The following is a 21,534-nucleotide window of genomic DNA, read 5'->3' as shown; positions in this document are numbered from 1 at the left end:
AAAAACTCTTCCCCTGAGAATTTCAAGATGACAAGACTAAAGTCAAGTTTATTGGGAGATAAGGTCATGTCGTGATCACTAGTGTGTCTGTTAGGAGTCTGCAGGCGTCCATATCTCATGCCCTCTCAATGGCTCATTCCTGGATGTAGAGGTTGCTGGGGGCGGTAGGGTCATCCGTGGGCCGTGTCTCCACCACTACAGGTCTGAAGAAGACAGAGCTCAAGTCATTCATTCATTCATTCGTTCATTCTCAAAGTAGTTAATAGAAACTGCATTCCAATGCCGGGCCGTGACAATGACTACATCAGGCATGGTGGCATATGCCTACAATTCCAATAACTGCGAAGCTGAAGTAGGCAACCTCAGCTACCTAGGGAGTCTGAGTTTAGCCTGAGCTATAAAATCCTGTGGCAGAAAAAAAGTTGGGGGTTTGGGGGAGGGGCTGCTCAGGCTGGCAAGGTGGCTCAGCAGGCAAAGCTTGCCTCAGGCAATGCTTGTTTGGCTCAGCTTGTCACCAAACATAATGACCCTAAGTTCAATCTCTGTGACCACGTGGTAGAAAGAGAGAATCATCTCTGATCTCCAGGTGCCCTCTGTGCCACATGCCCCCAACCCCCAATGTGATAAAAGAGAAGAGAGAATTGGAGACCAACCGGGTGGGGCTACATATGCTATCTCATCTCAACCATAGCGAAAGGAGCCATGGGGAGTTCACACTCCCAACCTCAATGATAGACTAAAGGAGTACAGGGAAGCAGGGGGTGCACGGGCGTCTCCTGAGGACAGCCAAGGCTCCCGAGGGTCATGGTGGAACCAGGGCCTCAGGAGGGAACCTGGTAAGAGAACATGGAAGGGTTTCCTAGGCCACGGAAACTTCCTCTCCACACCAGCAGCCTCTCCTAGTCCCCACTCATCCCTCCACCACCATACCTGGGGGAGCAGAGCAGACGGAAGGTGAGGGTGGGGTCTCTCAGCTCCTGCAGGGGCTGTAGAAAAAGTGTCAGTGTCTCTACTGAGAAGTGGGACCTCCCCTCTTCCTACAAACATGGCTTCCTTGGGGTAAGTCTAATCCCAGACCCACTCACAAAGCTGTGTGACTTTGTGCATGTCACACTGCTCTGTGTCCAAGACTACTAACCTGCAAAATCACAGCATCCTATCTGATAGGCAACTGTCATGAGTAAGTCAGGAACCAGGGAACCTGTACAGCGCTCTGTGACATAAGCCTGTTTCCACTAAGGTGATGATGTGTGTGCCCTGAACCTTCCCTACAGGAGTCCCTGCCCTGACACAGGGCTTCTCCAAGCCCATTTAAAGGATGCGAAGGTTGAGGATGAAGGCAAGGGAGTGGTGTGAACTGAAGGAGCCTACCTGTTTCGAGTCTGGAGCCCACACCTGGACTCCATGCTTCCAGAAGGCCTGGAGTCGATCTTCAACCATAGCTAGAGAGGAAGCAGTTGCCTGTGACCCTGAGGTCACAGAGCTCCTACCCTTTACCCTGGGCCCTCCCATCCAACACATACCCACAGCCTCCACCGCTTCTGTCATGGGGATCTCAGGGGTGCGAAACCCGGGAGCTGGTGCCCCTTCTGGGGTCACTAGCTTCAGAGAGCCTGGAAGGGAGTGGAAGGGAGGTTTTGAGCACAAATCCTAGGCTAAGGACCAGAAAGGGAAGGGAGGAAGGCTCTTACCATTCATCAACACCATCACCATGTCTTCCTTTACTTGGCTCACCTGCACTGGTCCCTTATGCTCTGTGCGAGAGGGAGGGGCTTAAGAACTGCCTGGCTCTATTCAGCTAGTACCCCTTCAGGTCCCCTGCCTGCCACACGCGCTCCACCCTGTTATGACCAGTCAAGTAAGACCACACATCTCTTTCTCGGCATAGGGTTCGGGCTTAGCCCTGCCCAGCCACTCTGCTCTTCTCCTTCCCTGATATCCTAATCTGTGTTCCACCCTCGATCGACCCACCTCGTCTTGCAGCCCCTTCTCACAAGCCACGTCCTGTCCTGAAACCACGCGCCCTTTCTGAAGCCCCGCCCTCTCCCCCCGCAACCCTGCCCCTTCCCTGCAGCCCGAACCCCCTCCCTGCAGCCCCGCCTTGGACTGCAACTTTTCCCCATGGTCCCCTTTCCTGCAGCAGTTCCTCTCCAGTCCTGCCTCTTCCCTACAGCCCACCTTCTCCTGCGGCCCCGCCCTCCCCTGCAGCCCCTCCTCTCAGCAGCACAGCCCACTCACCGGTGCTGGAGTCGTCCAGCCAGCAGGACAGCGCACCGAAGCGCACGGTGTGGAAGAGCACCGACTTTGCCGCCTGCCCGGGACTCACGCCGATGCACACGGCCGGCAGCTCGGAGCCCGGCGTTGTCAGCAGCGCGAACACCGGCAGCGGCGTGGGCAGCGGGAACAACACCTGCTGCGGGCCCGCAAGGGGAAGGGCGACTCAGGGAGGCTCTGAGACAGGGGCGGAGTGGGGTGTGGGAGGGGGGATGGAGGGGGTAGGTGGGGAGTCCCTCGGAGATTTTCGGGCTTCATTAGAAAGAAGCAAAGCGTGCTTTTAGAGTAAATGTGGCTTTGTCTGGAGGCGTGTCAACCTGGCGACCTTAAGGCAAGAACCCCACCCCTACACACACACAAGGGCAGCAAAACCACTTTAGACTCAAAGGAACCGACCCTTGGAGACTGAGGGATAATTAAACTCAGATGTGAGGGGTGGGGCTTAAATATAAGGAAGTTGTTTTCTTTTTAACGATCTACTTATTTTTATTTTATGTGCTTGGTGTTTTGCGTGCATGTACGTCTGTGTGAAGCTGTTGAATCCTCTGCAGCTGGAGTTTCAGACGGTTGTGAGCTGCCGTGTGGGTGCTAGGAATTGAACCTGGGTCCTTTGGAAGAGCAGCCAGTGCTCTCTTAACCGCTGAGCCATCTCTTCAGACTCAGAATGCCTCGGGATTGGGAGGGAGCAACGGCACGACTCAGAGGGGTTCATCCAGTTCTTTATACAAGCGCAAATGGTGGAAGGCCCAAGCTACAGCACCCTCGCTCTACAAACTTACCCGGACAAGCAAGAATTTGTTCATTGGCTGGTACCACTGGAGCAGAACGACAGACGTCTCCAATGCCCCACATAGGAATGGGCCCCCAGAGTTAGCACCCTCTGCTGTGGAAGTGGACAAGAATGAGTCAGGGTCCCTGTCTCCCTCCAGGATCACCAGTATGTCTCCGAGGGTCCTGGACACCATGCCTCGGTCTTATTGAGTGGATACTGTCCAGGCAGCCGCCCTCCCCTTCACTCAGCACCCAGGGGGAGGCTGGCTCTCACCCACACAGCAAGCCCGGCAGCCTTTGGTGTCCTGGATCTTACTGGAGACCATGTTCTTTCTGAAGGAGGAGGAGGAGTGAGGGGCTGCAGGGGCAGCAGTGGGGGCAGGGAAGCCAGTGGTGCCCTTTGGGGCTCCTACCTTGCGAGTAACCGGTGAGGGCTAATGTGAGCGATGGGGCTTCCTGCTCTGCCTTCTTTCCTTTCCAGCAGGCCCAGGATGCTATGAGAATACAGATGGGCTGGCTTCCCTGTAGGGTGTGGATGAGAGGGGAGTGGCAAGCGGTTAGAGGACCCTTACCATCTCTTGTCTCCCAGCCCACAAATCTGGCTTTCCATTCACACAGTTTTCAGTCTTGAGACTTGAAAGGACCAGTGTGGTCCAGGCACTGTGATCTGCTCAGGAAAACAGATAGGCTGTTAGCCAAATAGGCTGTCTGCCTTCTCCTGAGATAGGAGGGAGTTCAAACCAGCCCATGAGGTTGCACCTGAAGTTTATTTCTTGGTGCTTGTGTCTCAGGTCCAGGCTGGCCTTCAACTCCCCATGGAGCTGAGGCTGGTCTTGAACTCCCATCCTCCTGACTCTACACCTGGCACATATTTCAAAGTTTAACAGGGAAACCTACCTAAGCCAGGATTGGTGGCGCCTGCTCATAATCTCAGAATTTGGGAGGCTGAAGCAAGAGAGTCACTCTAAAGTTGAGGCTAGCCCAGGATACACAGCCTTAAAAAGGGGGGGAGGGGGATAATGCTGGGCAGTTCTCTATGAGTTCGAGGCCAACCTGGTCTACATGAGTTCCAGGACAGCCAGGGCTACACAGAGAAACCCTGTCTCAGGGGAGAAGAAGATAGGGAGTGGGGAGCTGCTGGAGATATAGCTCAGTGGTAACACATTTGCTCCACATCCACCGGCCCCAATACTTACTAAACAACAACAAACCTTGTAACTTCTTCAGTCTAACTTAAAAGAGACGAGGTTCTGACCCACCTGGTTCTATCTCTTATGCTCTGGGATTAAAGGAGTGTGCCAACTCCACCCAGAGATGTCAAAGATAATTAAAGACGAATTGATTGTAAAAATTAACTCACAACCAACTTGAGAAGTGAAGATATCAGAGCTCCACTTTACAGACAGGAAAACTGAGGCTCAGGGAGATAAGCTCCTGGCCTTAAGTTCAACCAGTAGGACAGTGGTGAGATTTGAACCTCAGGCCAGGTGGAGGTGCAGACTCAGTTTGTGCTTATCCACCAGTACCCACCCTCCCTTGACTCCTGGCCCCTGCCCCTCCCCCAACCACAGGCTAACCTGAGAGAGACATGAGGAGGTTGTTGATGCAATACAGCCAGGTTGTGCGGCCAGGGAAGATCTGTAGAGAATGGGTGACTTCTGTGATTCCAGTGACCTGACGCCACCCCACCCCCACTCCCAGCACTGACCCCATCCCTCACCATTTCCAGCGTGGCCTCCTGATCATTCCGGTTCAGTATGAAAATGCCTTCCTCTGCACCCAGGAGCAGGTGCTGGTCTGAGTGGGCCAGACAAGGAGGTTGTTGGGCTCTCTCATCATTGGGAATGGACCTCTCAGACCTTTGTCCAGAACTGGCCCTCCACCCCAAACCCACCCTTTCATACTAATTCCCCTTGCAGGCTGACATCTCCAGTTTCTACCTCCTCAAATCTGAGCTTTAAACCCTTGCACAGTCCCTTAAGTCAGTCTCTATGACCCCTTCTCCCCAAACCCCCCACCGTCTCGCCCCCTCCCTCCAGCGACTTGCCAATGCTTGGCAGTTCTGTCATGACCCTCCAACTCTATTTACTTCCTGCAGCAGCTCTCTAAGCTCCTCCCCATCCTCCCCAGGGCTGATCTCCAATCACTAATTTTTGACTTTGACTCTGGATCCCCAGCGTAGCCTTTTCTATCCAGTGGGACTAATCAGCTCTGGCATCTCGCAGTATGAGTATCTACATGTAAGCCTGTACACTATGTACATGCAATGCCCTCGGGGCCAGAAGAGGGTGTGGGATCCCCTGGAACTGGAGTTAGAGCAGACTGTGAGCCCCCATGTGGGTCCTGGGAACTGAACATGGGTCTTCTGAACAAAACAGCTGAACCTTCTCCCCAGCCTGTCTCTTGTTTTATGAGATCTGGTCACAAGTATCCCACTGGCCCTTGAACTTGCTTTGAAAACAAAATTGAATGTAAATTTCTGATCCTCCTGCCTCTACCTCCTAAGAGCAGGGGTTACCAGTGTAGACTACTATGCTCTTTGTTTGTTTGCTTAAGAAGGCTCTTGTTAGGGCTGGAGAGATGGCTCAGTGGTTAAGAGCATTGACTGCTCTTCCAGAGGTCCTGAGTTCAAGTCCCAGCAACCACATGGTAGCTCACAACCATCTGTAATGGATCTGATGCCCTCTTCTGGTGTGTCTGAAGACAGCTACAGTGTACCCGTACATAAGATAAATAAATCTTTAAAAAAAAAAAAAAAAGGCTCTTGTTAGCCAGGTGGTGGTGGCACACCTTTAAGCCCAGCACTCAGGAGGCAGAGGCAGGTAGATCCCTGTGAGTTTGAGGCCAGCCTGGTCTACAGAGTTCCAAGACAGCCAGGGCTACAGAGAGAAACCTTTTCTTGAAAAAACAAAAAAAGAAAAGAAAAAAGAGGAGGGGGAGGGAGAAGGGGAGGAAGAGGAGGAGGGAGAGGAAGGGAAGGCTTTTGCCATACAGCTCTGGCTGACTTCAAACAGTAATAATCCTTTTGCCCCAGCCTCAGAAGTGCTGGCATTAAAGGTACACACCTCTATTCCAAGACTCGCATGGTACTTAATATTGACCCTCAACCTTAACCTCTATCTGATCTCCTGACTCTGTCCTTGACTTCTGCTGCCATCAAACTCATCCCTCCTCACCAGACTGATCCCAATCTCTACCATGCACATGCAAGTGGTCTTCATCTTCCCTTAGGGCTCTGTCACACTCCCCTAACTGTAGATGATCTTATTTAGACACAACTGGCCTCTAAACTCCCACTCTTCTAGTATCTGCTTTTCAATTCACCCTTTCCCTTCTCCTCTTGGATCCCCAAATCCCAACAGTAACCACAACTTGGACTCCAGATTTGGCTAGGCCAGCATCACTCCAGTACGACCCTCCCTGCAGAGCTGAGCACCTGCTGCTCTTGCCGAGCACTGGTGACTGGTTCCCAGCACCCATGCCTGGAGCCTCACAACTGCCTGTAACTGTGGCTCCAGGGGACCTTACATGCTCTTTTGAACTCTGTAAAATGCCTGGGTTTATGTGCACAAACCTAAACACAGCACACACTGGTTGACAGCTTCCAGGGAGGACAGGTCAGTTTCTTTAAGAGCTAACCATGTTCTAGTGGATGGCCCCACCCACAGTCATAAGTAAAGGAACAGTACAAACTCAGGATGAGTGGGGCCAGATCTGGGAGGAGTGGAAGGTGAGGATATAATCAAAGTATATTGTATGACATTCTCAAATAAATAATAACAATATTGTATTTTAAAAGACATTATCTAAAATTTTTAAATGTAAATCTTAAATAGCAAAACAGAGATTCCTGGGGCTGGAGAGGTGGCTCAGTGGCTAAGAGCACTTGTTGTTCTTGCAGAGTACTTGGGTTCAGTTCCCAGCACCCATATGACAGCTAACAACCAGTTAACCCCAGTTCCAGAAGGTACAGGACCCTCTTCTGGTCTCTGTCAACACTGCGTGCATGTGATGGACAAGAGTACATGCAGGTAAAACCATTCATACATAAAATTAACACAATATTCTGCCTGTGTCTCTCTGTGTTTCCATTAGAGTCCCTGTCCTTCCCACCTGGCTCCTCACCCCGACTTTCCTGGGTCTCCGGAATGCCCACCTTTCGTAGAGGGATGTGTCCAGGCAGCTGTGCTGTGGATCTGGAGGGGACAGCCGTTGAATAATTTCACAAGAAGGGGATATTTCTGGATGGCCATGGCCAGTGGGCAGCAGCAGTGAGCAGAGGACAGGAAGGTACAGAGTTCAGGATCTGCCCATGCCTTTGAGGCGTATAACCCCCCACTAACCCCCTCCTTAGCCCCCCACCTGTGGTTCTGCCTTTCATGGTCTCATTTACCATGGTTAGGTATGGTCCAAAACATATTACATGAGAGATTTGAAAAACAAAAATAATTGTTTTGTCTTAGATTTTTTTTTTTAGACAATGTCTCATTGTAGCCCAAGCTGACCTTAGATTCTCAATGTAGCCCAGGCTGGCCTTAGATTCTATATGTAGCCTAGGCTGGCTCTCAACTCTTTTTTTTTTTTTTTTTTTTTTTTGGTTTTTCGAGACAGGGTTTCTCTGTATAGCCCTGGCTGTCCTGGAGCTCACTTTGTAGACCAGGCTGGTCTCCACCCGCCTCTGCCTCCCAAGTGCTGGGATTAAAGGCATGCACCACCACCATCCGGCTGGCTCTCAACTCTTGAGCCTCTTGCTTCCATTTCCAAAATGCTGGATATGACAGGTACACCACCACACACTGATCCTTCAGTAAATCTCTTATTTTGCCTATCAATGAACCCCCCATAAATATGTATATTGGTGGAAAATACAGGATTGGGTACTAGCCAATTTGAGGCACCCACTGGGGATCCTGAAATGGATCCTCTATGGATAAAGGGGAATGTCTTACATGTAATCCTGAGTAAGCTACTCACCTCTCTGCGCTTCTCCTTCTCCATCTGTGAAACAAAAAACAGTTACCTCTAGGATCCCCCTCCTCCAGTTGTTTGGTTTGTTTATTATTTATTTATTTATTTTTGCTTTTGTTTGTTTTTTAGCAGTCTCACTATGTACCTCACTTGGCCTAGAACCTTCCCCCCGCCTTACCTTTACAGGTAATGAATATAGAAAGCAAGGCTTTCCACATAGCAGCTAAGCTCTTTTCCACTGAGCCACACCCCCCGCCCCTCACTGTTGACCTGGACTAAGGTAGTTACCGCCCTAACCTTTCACAACAGAATTCTAGGGGAGTCTTCTGCTGCTGCTGACCAGTTTTTTGTCAAGTTGACACAAACGAGAGTCATTTGTAAAGAGAGTAACATAACTGAGAAAATGCTTCTACCGGATTGTGGGACATTATTACTATTATTGTTGTTGTTATTACTATTACCAATTAATGGGAGAGAGTGAGGGCCCAGCCTATTGTGGGTGGTACCCCTCTTGGGCAGGGGGCCTGGGTTATATAGAAAAGCAAGCTGAGCAAGCTATGAGGAACAAGGCAGAAAACAATGTTTGTTCCTCCTTCCCCTCTGCTTCAGTTCCTGCCTCGAGGCTCCTTCCCTGGCTCCTCTGCATGCTGGACTGTGAAGTGGAGATTAAGCCAAGCAAGTCCTTTCCTCCCCCGGCTGGTTTTGGTTGGCCTTTTAACATAAGGATGGGAAAACTAACAGAAAGCGCTCAGCTACCCTCCTAGCCCTGCAGCTTCCCACTGTCCCGCCTCAGTGCCCTCCCCGAGTGTGTGGCTACCACAGAGTAGGTGGTATCCATTTTCACATATGAAGGCTTGCACTTCATGAAGACAAAAAGATCGGGGCTCAGCGGGAAAGCACTGGCTGTAAAGAACTGAGTTTGGATTCCCAATGCCCATGTTAAAAAGCAGGGCATGACTATAGTCCTCTGTAACCCCAGAGAGACAGGAGGATCCCTGAGGCTTGCTGGCCACCAGCCTGGCAACAAGTTCAGGCTGATGCTCTGTCTCAAAGAAATAAGATGGAGTGTGGTAAAGCAGGTCACCTGATATTCTCCTCTGGTCTCCACATATGCATCTACATGCATGCCTGTGCACACATCACCCACCCACCTACCCACAAGGACACTCATATACATCCCACAAGATCATGTCTTGTGGCACAGACAAAGGACTGCATAAATGTCACCTATCAGATGCCATCCCGTCTTCCACAGGACAGCCCCAGGTTGTCTTGAGACTGGTAGCTAGCTCTTACCTTTCCCCTCATCTTTTCTTTCCTAGGGGGTACGAGTGGGGGCTGGCCTGGCTCTGGAGCAGCTGGGTTCCATAGTGAGGGATCTGGTGGGAGTTGAAACAACATCAGGCCAGGAGACTCCCCCACTGCCTATCTTCCTCCCCCGGACTGTCCTGGTACCTGAGCGAGCTGTGAGGTGAGGGCTGTGGGTCACTGGAGGAGGTCCAGGTCGGGGGGTACGTGGAGGGGGCCCACTGGCACACCGGACCAGCACCCCTGGGCTCAGTTGCCCATTGTCCCTAACTCCTCCAGAACCATCATCTGATGGAGACCGAAACTTGGGCTACAGAGACAGGAGTATGGGAGGAATAGATACACGAGAGGTTCCAGAAGACTGTACCTCATACCCCAATCCCTGCCTCCTCCAGGATCAAGAACTAACCATATCTATAACCCTCCCCAGGACATCCTGCCTTGGTTCCACCATTTCCAAGACCCACATCCCCATGAGAAGGGAGCAGCACATACCAGAAAACAAAGGGTTAATGCTGGGCATTAACCAGTTACTTAACCAGCTCCTGCTCTACCCACCACCACTCCAGACGCCCTGACAACCAACCTTGGTTTAAACAAACAAATGTTTTTTTTTGTTGTTTTTGTTTTTCGAGACAGGGTTTCTCTGTATAGCCCTGGGTGTCCTGGAACTCACTCTGTAGACCAGGCTGTTCTCGAACTCAGAAATCCACCTGCCTCTGCCTCCTAAGTGCTGAGATTAAAGGTGTACACCACCACTGCCTGGCTTGAGCCCCAAATTCTTAAGCTTTCTGTAATATTTGGACACCTCTGGTTTCAAACTCTAAACATTTAAAATGTCCCAGCATCAAAGGACTTGGCCTCAGGATTCCCAGGACCTTACCTTGGGGGGCAGTGGAGGAGGAATGTCCTCTGAAGGGGCAGGGCTGAAACACAAAGACAGGGTGAGCAGGTGTGGGTGTGAGAGGCAGCATGGGATGTTTGGGCTTATAGCCTGGGGATGGGGGACAGTTGGGTAAGGGAGACTTAGAGCCATGGCTATAAACAGCAATAGCAACTCTGGGCTTTTACATGGTGTCCACAAGAAGTCTTGGGGTCCTGTTTCACTCCTCACACTTCACCCCTCATACCCACACATATAGGGAGGGACAAACAGGGGCAGGCTTGGAGACTGTCCCCAAGCCGGGGCAAGGACAACGTGGGGACTTAGGATGACTGCTGGGGTGCTGGTACTCAGACCCTGACTGGTAGAAAGTTTCCATGGGTCAAAATTTTAGTCTGAGATTAGGCCTCCAGTCCTCAGCCTGTTATCTCACTTACTTAGAAAGCCGAAGCAGGAGGACTGAGAGAGAGTTCAAGACCAATGTGGGTTACAGACTGAAGCTCGATGAGAAAATGGCAAGACTTGGGGGAAAGGCTAGGGTTGAAGCTTAGGATGGCAGGTAGCTAGAGGAGTCTGAGCCTAGAAAGGGGATGAGACGCCAGAGCTGGGGTGGTCAAGTGCTGTCAGGCCTGGGCCTGAGGGCAGCTAAAGACCCAAACTGGGGATTAGCTAAAAAGGAGAGGGAGCCAGGCCTGGTTGGGCAAGTAATACCAGTTTCTTAGAAAGCTGAGGCAGGAGGATTGCCTGGGCTACAAAATGACTTCAGTTCCAGCCTGAACAACTTGGTGTTACTTTGTATCAAATTAAACAGTAGAAGCTAGCCATGCAGTTAGTATCAGCATGGGAGAGGCAGAGCTAGGTAGATCTCTGTGTGTAAGGCCAGCCTGGTCTAAATATAGATCTGAGGCTACTCAGTGAGATTCTATTTCAAGGTTTTTTTTTTTTTCTTTCTGTTTATTCAGACAGGGTTTCTCTGTATAGCCTGGCTGACCTGGAACTCACTCTGTAGACCAGAGGGCCTCAAACTCAGACATTTGTCTGCCTCTGCCCCGAGTTCTGGGAATAATGGTGTATGTGACCACTCCCAGCTTCCAAAAACAATTATTTTTATAGAAAGACGGCTCAGTGATTAAGAAAACTTGGGCTGGCGAGATGGCTCAGTGGTTAAGAGCACTGACTGCTCTTCTGAAGGTCCTGAGTTCAAATCCCAGCAACCACCATCCATAATGAGATCTGACTCCCTCTTCTGGAGTGTCTGAAGACAGCTACAGTGTACTTACATATAACAAATAAATAAATCTTTAAAAAAAGAACTTGCTATTCTTGCAGAAGTCCTGGGTTCCCAGCACCGCGCAGCAGCTCACAACAGCCTTAACTCCAGTTCCAGGGATTTATCACACTCTACCGGCCATCACATGCACCAGGAACGAATGTGGCCCAGGCAATACATCATACACATAGAATAAATCTAAAAACGTTTTTTTTTAAGTAAAGGAGAGCTGAAGATGTGCCTCAGTGATAGAGCACTTGCCTACACTCCACTGTGGAGGGGCTGTGGGTGTGGCTCAGCGGTAAAGTGTAAGGTCAATCTGAAGGAGAAAGATGGAGTTTGGGGAAGGAATGGGAGCATTGGAATTGGGATGGGGCTGAGTCCAGAAGTCAGAGGTAAAGGGTCCAATGGGCTTGGGGAGCACAGATGGAGAAGAGGAGGGAAGGTGGGGGCTGCACTGAGACGTCATCAGAGCTCAAGCATTGGGGTGATAAGAAGATAGGAAAGGTGGAGATCTGGGGTAGAGGTTGGAAGACTCAAGGCCGGGGTTCTCAGGTGCTGAGGAGCTGCAGTGAGGGGTTCGTGTGGGTCTTACATGTCCACATCATCATAGTCGTCATCGGAGTCTGACAGTTGGCTCCTGAAGAATGACAGGCATGAGCCTCAGGTGGCTCCTACATAACCCCTCCCCCTCCCCTCCAGCCCAGAGGGGTCCTGGACCTGGGACTGGTGCTCCTGAAGTCTGCAGGAGGCTGTAAGCGAACCTGTGGGATGAGGAAAGAGTAAGCCCAGCACAGGACAGGAGCAGGGGGGAGGGGGACCTCGGAGGGGAGGGGCTGGGGGGGTCGGGGGGAAATGCATCTGGGCAGAGTACAGGAGTCCGCTCACAGTTTCAGCCTGAGGTCTGCATTCCACGTATCTAGGCCTCTGGAACTCCATGTGCCGCCCTGGGAAGGGGGGAAGTTGGGGGAGACAATCCAGTGAGGGGTAGGGCCCTGGGAAGTGGGCAGAGACAACCCAGTGAAGGATGGGGCAGGGAGATAGGATGAAGAAGAATGTGGGTGGACGGGGAGGGGCAGGGCTGTAGCCAGGACCTTAAGGGTGGCTCCTGTCCCTTGTGGGAGGGGCCTTTGTTTACAGGGTCTTGTTTGAGGGCACCAGAGAGGTAGAAGGGCTCAAAGGAGCTGTGAGACATTTGTTTTGAGGCGGGGCGTTACCTAGGTATTAGGGGTTCTGACAAGTTGGTTGGTTGGGTTTTGGGTTTTGGTTTGGTTTTCCAAGACAGGGTTTCCCTGTGTAGCCCTGGCTGTCCTGGAATTCACTCTGTAGACCAGGCTAGCCTCGAACTCAGAAATCCACCTGCCTCTGCTTCCAGAATGCAGATTGAAGGTTTGCTTGCTTTTTCTTTCTTTCTTCCTTCCTTCCTTTCTCTCCTTCTTTCTTTGTATAAAAATTTACATGAATTTGTTTGTTTCGTGAGAGGGAGGAGCATGTGCATCAGAGGAAAACTTGTGGAGGTTGGTTCTATTCTTCCACATATGGGTTCAGGTCATTAGCCTTAGCAGCAAGGCCCTTCACCCACTGAGCCACCTCACTGGCCCTCCTACTTATTTTTAAGACAGGTCATACATGTGTGACTATGAAGTTCTAATCCTCCTGCCTCCACTGTCCAAGTGCTGGGATCACAGCTGAACTTCAGCCTAGCATCTTATGTATGTGAGGCAAGTACTCTACCAATTGAATCACAGCCCCAGCCTGTTCTGATGGGGTTTTGGTTTGGTTTTGGTCTTTGTGGGGTTGCTTTTGTTTGCTTGCTTGTTTGGTTGGTTGGTTTGGTTTGGTTTGGTTCTTGTTTCCTCTAATTGCTTTATTTTGAGACAAGGTCTCACTGTGTCACCCTGGCCTAGAACTCACTGCAAACCAGGCAATCCTGAACTCATAATAATCATCCTGAGTGTTGGGGTTAATGGTGTGCACCACCATGCCCATTCTTGGGTCAGAGCTAGAAGGTGGTGTCAAGGGACTGAGGAGAGGGGACTCTATGGTCAGTTCCAGAGTTTCATGGCTACAAATGCCTTGGGATTTGAGCCCCTGCTGGTCAGACGGTGTGTTAGGTGGCCCCAAACTGTGGGCTTCTCTACTCACGGCAGCAGTCTGCTTCTGGGATCCCCAGCGAGCTGGCCCGGTAGGTAGATCTGATCCGTCGAGGAATGGCAGGGGGTGGCTGGGCAGAAGGGTAGCCACATCAGGGCTCACAGCCTTCTGACAGTCCTCCATCACACTGTGAGCCCACCTCACACACCTGCTCTTATAACCCTGCCAGGATTCCTGTCCTCACACCATTTTTCTTCTAATGTGTGCTTCCAGCAGCCTCTCCTGGCAGAAGGAGAACCCTGCTCAAAGGCCCAAAGGTCCCCATGCCCTTCTCTACTAAGGCCCTCACCTCAGGCTCCTCCTCATCAATCTCAGCAGGCAGTCCCTTCCCAGGATTCTTCATTTTGTCAAGAAGATCCAAGATCAGGCCTCTGTTCAGCCCAGGCTGGGACACCAGCTGATGCTGTAAGAGGGGGACAGGGGTCAGAGGGCTGGCACAGCGGGGGACAGTGGGGAAGGGAGTGGAGGACAGGGGCTTCCTGTAAGGAATTCTAGGATGCCTTAGAAGCAACCAGCTTTGGTATAGACTATCAGGAACACATGGAGGCCTTTGGGACTTGGCAAATTCCAGCAACTCAGGAAAACTTAGAAAACTCTGGAGTAAAGTCAAACGTGGTGGCTCACGCCTGCAATTCCAGCCCTTGGGAAATGGTGGCAGGAGTTTCAAGAGCCTAAGGTCATTCTTGGCTATATAGCAAGTATGAGGTTAACCTGGGCTATATGAGACCATAACATGACAAACAAATGAAACACACACACACACACACATACACACACAGAGAGAGAGAGAGAGAGAGAGAGAGAGAAAGAGAGAGAGAGAAAGAGAGAGAGAGAACACTAGGAAACATATAAGAAATAATTGAGTATTAACTTGGCTTGAGTTTTATTTTTGTGACAGCGTCTCATGTAGCTCAGGCTAGCCTCAAATTCTCTATGTAACTAAAGATGGCTTTCAACTTCTGATCCTATCTCTACCTCCTTAGAGCTGAGACTATAGGCTTGTGGCCCAAGGCCTGAATCTCCCTGTATAATTTGGAAGGTCCTGTGGGTAGATTCCTGGAAAACTCTGAGGGACTAGGGGTTCTGAAGGGGCCCCGGGTTCTAGATATAGCTCTTGTGAACTGTGGAAGACTTGGTAACCCTGGGCTAAAGAGACAGGGTAGAGAGGGGTATGGCTTACACTGAGCATCTTGGTGGCACTGGGGCGTTTCTTGGAGTTCTTAGTGAGGGTGACTTTGACAAAGTTGTGGAAGGAAGATGACCTTGGGAGGAAGAAGCCAGGTCTGGTATGAGGGGATTGAAATCCTTCTCCTCACACCACACACCATCCCTCCTCCCGCCCTCAAGTCACCTCCCTTACCATCTGCCCTTTTCTTTTAGCCGAGGAGGCTGGTACCCGCTCTTGGTCATGAGGAAGAGAACCCTAGATCAGTAGGGAAGAACATGGGGCTCAAATCCATGGGGACAGACCTCATAGTTTCAGGAGTTCCCCATGGAAGGAGGACATGGGAAATGGCTCAGTAGGTAAGAGAACTTGCTATGCAAGCCTGAGGATCTAGGTTCGAATCCCCAGATCCCCTATAAAAAATGTCAGCATGCCCATAACTAGTGTTGATTATGTTATGTAGCTCAGGCCAGCCTCAAGTTCACAACCTCCTGCCTGAGTGCTGGGACAAGCCAGCAATGCTTGGCTGGGAAGGCAAGCTATGGGAAAAGCAGTTTATGATGAGTCTCCGGGTGGGAATGTGTTGCTGGGCATGGAGGGCCACATGTGTAATGCCAGTATTTGGGGGGTTAAGGCCTTTACCTGAGAGGGTGCACGTCAAAGAGAGGGGGCTGAAGCTCAGCCAGCTCGATGGCCGTGATGCCAAGAGACCAGATGTCACACAGCTCATTGTATCCACCCTTCAGGGCCACAGCTGCCACCTCTGGAGCCATCCTGTGGGCAGAGATCCTCAGAGAGCAAGAAGTGGCCCAGGGATAGGAGAGAGGTAGGGTGAGGGAAAATGGGGGCACAGACGGAGCCAGGGGAGAAGGATACAAGATAAAGTTGCAGAAGGAGTTAGAAAAGGAGAGTGTGGGGGTGCTCAGAATCCAAGCAGTCTGGAGGCTAAAGCAGGAGTTTGAGGCCAGCCTAGACTATGGAGTGAGGCATTGACTCAAAAATGGGAGAGAAGGAGGAAAGAAGATAGAAGCTGGGAGTATGGCTCAGTGACACAGTGATGGTATTAGAACCTGGCTTCAGTCCCTAAGACAAAGCAAAAGGCTCAGAGCCACAGACTCAGAAAACACAGAAATAGATAAAAAGAGTTGTGGAGAGATAGGGATCAAGGTACAAACCAACCCAAACTGGGTGCGGTGGTGGTACATGCCTGAAATCCTAAAACTCTATGAACTGGAGACAGAAGAATTGGGAGTTCAAGGCCAGCCTGTGCTATGGGAGAACCTGTGTCATTAACAACAACAACAAAACACCACCAACACACACACACACACACACACACACACACACACACACCCTACAACCACCACCACTGAAGTCCTAAACACTAAGAGATATGGGCAGAAAGGGCCAGAAAGAGATATAGATAAGTGGAAAAGTCAACAGGGGTCATAGAGAAGGAAACGGTCTTTAGTAGGAGAAGGCAGAGCCAAGCACTTCCTGGAGACCAAGGAATGCCCCTGCTCCCATCCCAGCCACCCCCAGCACCCCTCACCAGTAAGGTGTCCCAATGAAAGAGAGGCGCCGGGCCAGTGTCGCCCCAATCTGAGCTGAGATCCCAAAGTCAGCTAGAAGCAGAGACAGAAATAGTGTGTCTACGCCATCCCCTCTTCAACCTCCATCAGCCTCCCCAGGCACCCTATGAATAAGACTCACCCAGCTTAACCTCCCCGGAGTCATTGATGAGGATGTTGGCTCCCTGGGGACCAGAGGAGGAATGAGAGGCTGACAGGGAACCCCCTTCCCAGTACTCTGCTGCTCCCACCCCTGTGACTCCTCCCTAAAGCTCAAAATGAGTTCTAGCCCTCCCCCCACCCATGATCCTCTCTGGGTGGCACTCTTATCCCCAGTCTACCTTGATGTCTCGATGTATCTTCTTCTCTGAATGCAAGTAGGCCAGTCCCTGGAGAGATGTGAGGAATGGCCATGGTGAGCACCTTTTGCCTTGCAAAAGCCCTGCCTTCTTTGGGAGTGCCTTGGCCCCTTCTCACCTGAAGCACTTCCCGACACACATAGCTGATCTGGAGCTCCGACAGAGAGCCAGTCACTGCAAAAGTCATCCCCCAGGCCAGAAGAGTCAGGAATCCTGGCTCTCTGGGGTCCTCAGCCTCCCTCTACCCATGACATCCGATAGAATGTCCGAATAGGAGGGGACTTTAGATGGGACAGCCGGAAAGGGGAGAGAGAAGGTAGTAGCATCCTGAAAGGTGGTTGCTCTTGCCTGCAATCCAATTACTTGGAAGGCTGAGGCAGGAGGGTTGCCCTAAGTTTGAGGCTAGCCTCAGCTATATACCAATATACAGGCCAGTCAGGGCTACATAGAGAGACTTGTTTCCAAAATAACCAAGAGCATTTGCACATGGGAGAAGATAGACAGAGAAAGAAGTAGCTATAGGACAGAGGAAGGCAGTCACTCAGCAAATAATTACAATAGTCCTATCTGTGCCAGGTTCCAGAGATACAGGTATAAGCAAGATAGTCATTCCAAAAGGCTGGAGGCATGGTTCAGGAGGAAAACATTTGTCTGGAATCCCCCAGTGAGGGGCTGGGGTGTGGCTCAACAATAGAGTCCTTGCCTAGCATGTGAAAGTCTCCAGGTTTCATTACTAGCATGTGCACCTGCAAACACACACACACACAAAGATAAATCCCTGCTTTCATGGAGAGAACATGCCAAAAGAAATAATATATAAGATGGAAAGGCTGGAGGAATATCTCAGTGCAGGACCTCTTGCCTGTTATTTCAAAAACAAATAAGAAATAATGAAAAACATATAACGTAAGGCGTTAATATGCTATTAATTAGTAAGAAGAAACAGAGCCAGAAACAACAACAGGAAATATGTGTGGGAAGGGCTATGACATTTGACACATGCTGGTCAGCAAGGCTACCATAAGAAGCCCAAGCGGGGGTGTGATGCGTCCCACTCTGCAGGAGAAAAGGAACAAGGGCAGGAGGCAGGCGGCAATGGTCAGGGTGATGTGGAATAAGCAGCTTTTCCCTGGAGGACTATGGGAGACGAGGGAGTCTCTGCGTGGGGTGATGTGAGGGCAGGCAAGATGAGCGATGGCAGAGGTACAGACACAGACAGACAGACAGACAGACAGACCCAGTGTCAGAGCAGAGAAAGAGATGAGCAGAGACCCAATGAAGGGAGATAGATGTATTTTGAAAGACAAACAGGGTTAGTGAAGGGACAAGAAAAAGATGGGACAGAGGGTTTTGGGCAGACACCAGGGCTTACACAATGGCTGGGTGAGTCACTTCCTGCCTATCAGCCTCAGTTTCCCGTTCTGGGGGAGGTTTTGTGTTGCCCGGATGGAACTCGGGACCTCAGTCCATCCTACCGGGCAAGCAATCTACCATTGAGCTATAGTGAGACCTTTTCAAACATTTGAAATCTTGGGTAAGGGGAGTTAGAAAAAGTAAGACAGATGAATACCAGAACTGCAGAGAAGGCTGAGGTGTAGGGCCTGGTGGCAGCAGACCAGTCATCCTAGCTACTGAAAAGGCTAAGGCAGTGAGATTGCAAGTTCAAGGCCAGCCTGGGTAACTCATTGAGACTGTTGCAAAATAATAAGTAAAAAGAGGACTGGGGAGTGTCTATGAGAAATTGAAGGGATGTGTTAAAAATACATTGTATACCTATAATTTTTAAAGAATAGATAAATTGGCCGGGCGGTGGTGGTGCACGCCTTTAATCACAGCACTTGGGAGGCAGAGGCAGGCGGATTTCTGAGTTCGAGGCCAGCCTGGTCTACAGTGTGAGTACCAGGACAGCCAGGGCTACACAGAAAAACCCTGTCTTGAAAAACAAAAAACAAAAAACAAAACAAAACAAAAAAAGAAAAACAAAAAAAAGAATAAATTGAGTTTAAATTAAACCCTCAAAAAATAAATTAATTTTAAAAGGGAGGTAGGTATTAGGGATATAGCTCAGAGTGCTTGCCTAGCAAACATAAGACTCTAGGTTCAAAACCCACTATAGCAAAAAAGAAGTGTGTGAGTGTGTGTGTGTGTGTGTGTGTGTGTGAGAGAGAGAGAGAGAGAGAGAGAGAGAGAGAGAGAGAGAGAGACTCAGAAGGAATGAGAGGCCTATGCGACTCCTACTCTCAAACTCCCCTGAAAGGTGGACTGCAAGCTAGACCCAGAAATTCACTGACTGCCTGCCCAAAAATCTGAGCAACTGATCTAAGTTAGAGAATGCAGAAATAGGCCAGGCATGGTAGCACGTGCCTTGAATCTCAGCACCAGGGGTGGCAGAAGTAGGCAGAACTCGGTGTAGTTGGAGACAAGCCAGGACCACATAGTATGAAACCAATCTCAAAAAAGAAGAAAGAAAGAAAATGCAAAACTGCCCCAACCCAGGAATAACTTTTGGCAAGAAAATATAGACATCCAGACAAAGATAGAGACATGGAAGTGAAGGGGATTATTGCCCGGGAAAAGACAGGGCAGGACCATCACAGGATCCCCAGCATCATCCCAGTGGATGGACTCATGGTACGGTGTCGACCGGGAAAGCAGCTCCCAGGGCACAAGCCCAGAGAGACAGGAGAGGTGGCCTGGTGACAGAAGGAGGCCTATGTCCCCTTGTCCTTCTGACCTTGGTAGATGTCTTGGAGAGAACCTGCTCCACAGAATTCCATGCAGATCCATAGCTTCTGCAGCCTATAGGACATCAAGAGAGCAGGGATTACGATGGTAGTGAGACCTCCCTGGGCTATCTTACTCCCCCTGCCCACCATAGAGTGCCCTGTTCCCATAACAGAGGAGGGTGAGGATAGGCCAGGACGTATGCATTCCAATTTCTAGGTCTTCGAGTTCCAACTCCCAAGGTACTTTAGGGGACAGGACAGAGAACTCATGGAGAAGCAGACAAGACAAAGAATCCTGGGTTGGAGGAACGGGTGTCATTGTTGGGGTGGCTGAGACATTATGTTGGAAGCCAAGGAATTTGAGGGTTCATATTAAAGAAGCAGAGTAAGAATGGGCAATGCAGGGAGCAGACTAAGGAGAGACTCGATTACAACAACGAAGAGGGTTCCAGATTCACCCCTAAGTTAGCAGGGACTCAGGAAGAAAGGTGCAATTTCAGACTGGGAATCAGACTGGGATGCCCCAATTCAAAGTGAAAGTCCTCAGGGTTGGAAGTCAAGTTAGTGTATCTGGGTCACAAATGGTAGTTTAGGACTGAGGACCTGGTTACCCGTGCCTGGTCAGAAATAAGGGGCTGGGGTTGGGGGATGGGTTAAGACATCACCAGAGGTAACTGCCATGGTAAGCCACGATGTTGCCGTGCCGGCAAGTTTTCAGCATGAGAATCTCCTTCTGAAGGGTGGAGACGTCATCATCTGTGAGGAGGGGCCGGAGAGAAAAGGTGGCTACAAGCAGGGGCTTACAGAAGTACTCCCCATATCCCAGGAAGTAAAGGGCAGGGATGGGGAAGAAGTTTCTAGGGGCACTCTCACCAGGCTCCATCTTCACCATCTTCAAAGCCACCAGGTCCTTAGACACCTTGTCTCGAGCCTTGTAAAGGGGAAGTTGGCCATCAGGCAGGCTCCATAGCTTGCCATCCTCATCCTTGCATCCTCCTCATCCTCAAGGCCTGGCATTCTCTCACACTCCTGTTTATCGGCCTCACCCCAACTATCCCAGGTTTGATGGTGGAGGAGACAGAAGGGCTTTCTCACCTTGAATACTTCTCCATAAGTTCCACCACCCAGTCGCTGCAGTAGATCATAGTGTTCTCGAGGGTCCTTATTAAAGATGTCGGGGTCCACAAGGGCCATCCCTGGAGGCCGGGGCTGGGCCAGTGCCCAGGGGGCCAACAGGGCCTCAGGGCTCAAGCTTTGGTATTACCCTCTGTCTCCACAAGTCCTGGGCCCGCCTTGACTCTGTGGGCTGTGGCCTTCCCCCTCCCCACTCTCGCTTCCTGCCCCAGCTGCAGAGCTGTGCAGAGGGCTCAGCGTAGGGCTCCACCCCCGTCCCCTGGGTTCTGAGAGTTTCATTGCCTTGGGACCCATGGGACTCCCCTTTACCTCCGAAGGACACTATGTAAATAAGATGCAAACGTTCTTAAATGCAACCTGGGGCTGACCTAACACCCTTTCCCCAACACTTTCCTATTTTGGGAGGAGTCACAGGTTACAGTTGAACCTCTGCTGGGTACTTGAAGATTTGGAGTCACGCCAGAGGTTGCAGGTCTTCACAAAGCTGGCTGAGTGGGACAGAGGGCTGTTTACTTGTAACACATGCATGTGACTGACTTAAGTGACAGCTAAGCTCAGGGCACCTGCCCTCATGGCACATGTCTGTGCATCGCTTCAAACGTGTAAGGAATCTGTGGCGGACGTGGAACACTTGTTAGTAGCCCCTACGCGGAGCTGATGGAAACTCCAGGGTGCCACAGTCATCCTGCCAGGTGCAGGTGCCATTTGCCTTCCCGGCCTCCTAACAGAGAGCACTGTAGGATCACGGAACGCGAGTGGGGACCAGCGAGGAAGTGAAGATACATATGGGATACTGTCTCAGGCCTCAAAGTCGGAGATAAGAAGGGCTTCAGAGAGCATCTTCCAACCGATTAAACACAAAGAAAAGGAAACTATACCCCTTCAAGAGGCTATACGCGTTTACGGCTACGCATGCGTATAGAATATTACTGTACAACTTCAGCGCACGCG

The 21,534-nt window shown here is 50.7% G+C and overlaps 1 protein-coding gene across 2 annotated transcripts; it reads right to left on the bottom strand.

The window, feature by feature from the left end:
• Nucleotides 1-20: 20 nt before the first annotated feature.
• Map4k1 (mitogen-activated protein kinase kinase kinase kinase 1) lies at nucleotides 21-20,865 on the bottom strand. 2 transcript variants are annotated; one of them, XM_031385963.1, is made up of 32 exons: nucleotides 20,545-20,865; nucleotides 20,323-20,380; nucleotides 20,115-20,205; nucleotides 19,458-19,522; nucleotides 16,842-16,897; nucleotides 16,706-16,753; nucleotides 16,507-16,549; nucleotides 16,346-16,418; nucleotides 15,436-15,567; nucleotides 14,989-15,051; nucleotides 14,809-14,890; nucleotides 13,918-14,031; nucleotides 13,620-13,698; nucleotides 12,363-12,421; nucleotides 12,195-12,238; nucleotides 12,070-12,114; nucleotides 10,205-10,247; nucleotides 9,469-9,631; nucleotides 9,310-9,392; nucleotides 8,020-8,043; nucleotides 7,202-7,286; nucleotides 4,766-4,842; nucleotides 4,623-4,683; nucleotides 3,459-3,567; nucleotides 3,320-3,378; nucleotides 3,054-3,154; nucleotides 2,239-2,413; nucleotides 1,692-1,754; nucleotides 1,524-1,613; nucleotides 1,372-1,442; nucleotides 931-986; nucleotides 21-203 (listed from the first exon to the last, which is right to left on the bottom strand). In XM_031385963.1, exons 1-32 carry the CDS (start codon nucleotides 20,641-20,643, stop codon nucleotides 134-136), a joined length of 2,481 nt encoding a protein of 826 aa, XP_031241823.1. In that variant the 5' UTR covers nucleotides 20,644-20,865; the 3' UTR covers nucleotides 21-133. The 2 variants fall into 2 exon arrangements, with proteins under 2 accessions (XP_031241823.1, XP_031241822.1); XM_031385962.1 differs by having other exon boundaries at nucleotides 3,054-3,157; nucleotides 20,545-20,863.
• Between the last annotated feature and the right edge of the window lie 669 nt (nucleotides 20,866-21,534).

This window comes from Mastomys coucha, unplaced genomic scaffold (genome assembly GCF_008632895.1).
Source record: "Mastomys coucha isolate ucsf_1 unplaced genomic scaffold, UCSF_Mcou_1 pScaffold21, whole genome shotgun sequence".
Taxonomy (NCBI): Eukaryota; Metazoa; Chordata; class Mammalia; order Rodentia; family Muridae; genus Mastomys; species Mastomys coucha.
This window is presented reverse-complemented; position numbering and strand designations above follow the sequence as displayed.

What these genes read in the sequence shown, in the direction of transcription:
- Map4k1 (XM_031385962.1), bottom strand. Translation starts at nt 20,643, where the DNA reads ATGGCCCTTGTGGACCCCGACATCTTTAATAAGGACCCTCGAGAACAC. An exon ending in CTGCCGGGCTTGCTGTGTGG is followed by an intron (nt 3,158 to 3,319) that starts GTGAGAGCCAGC and finishes CCACTTCCACAG; the next exon opens with CAGAGGGTGCTAACTCTGGG. An exon ending in GGGCTCCAGACTCGAAACAG is followed by an intron (nt 987 to 1,371) that starts GTAGGCTCCTTC and finishes CTTTTTCTACAG; the next exon opens with CCCCTGCAGGAGCTGAGAGA.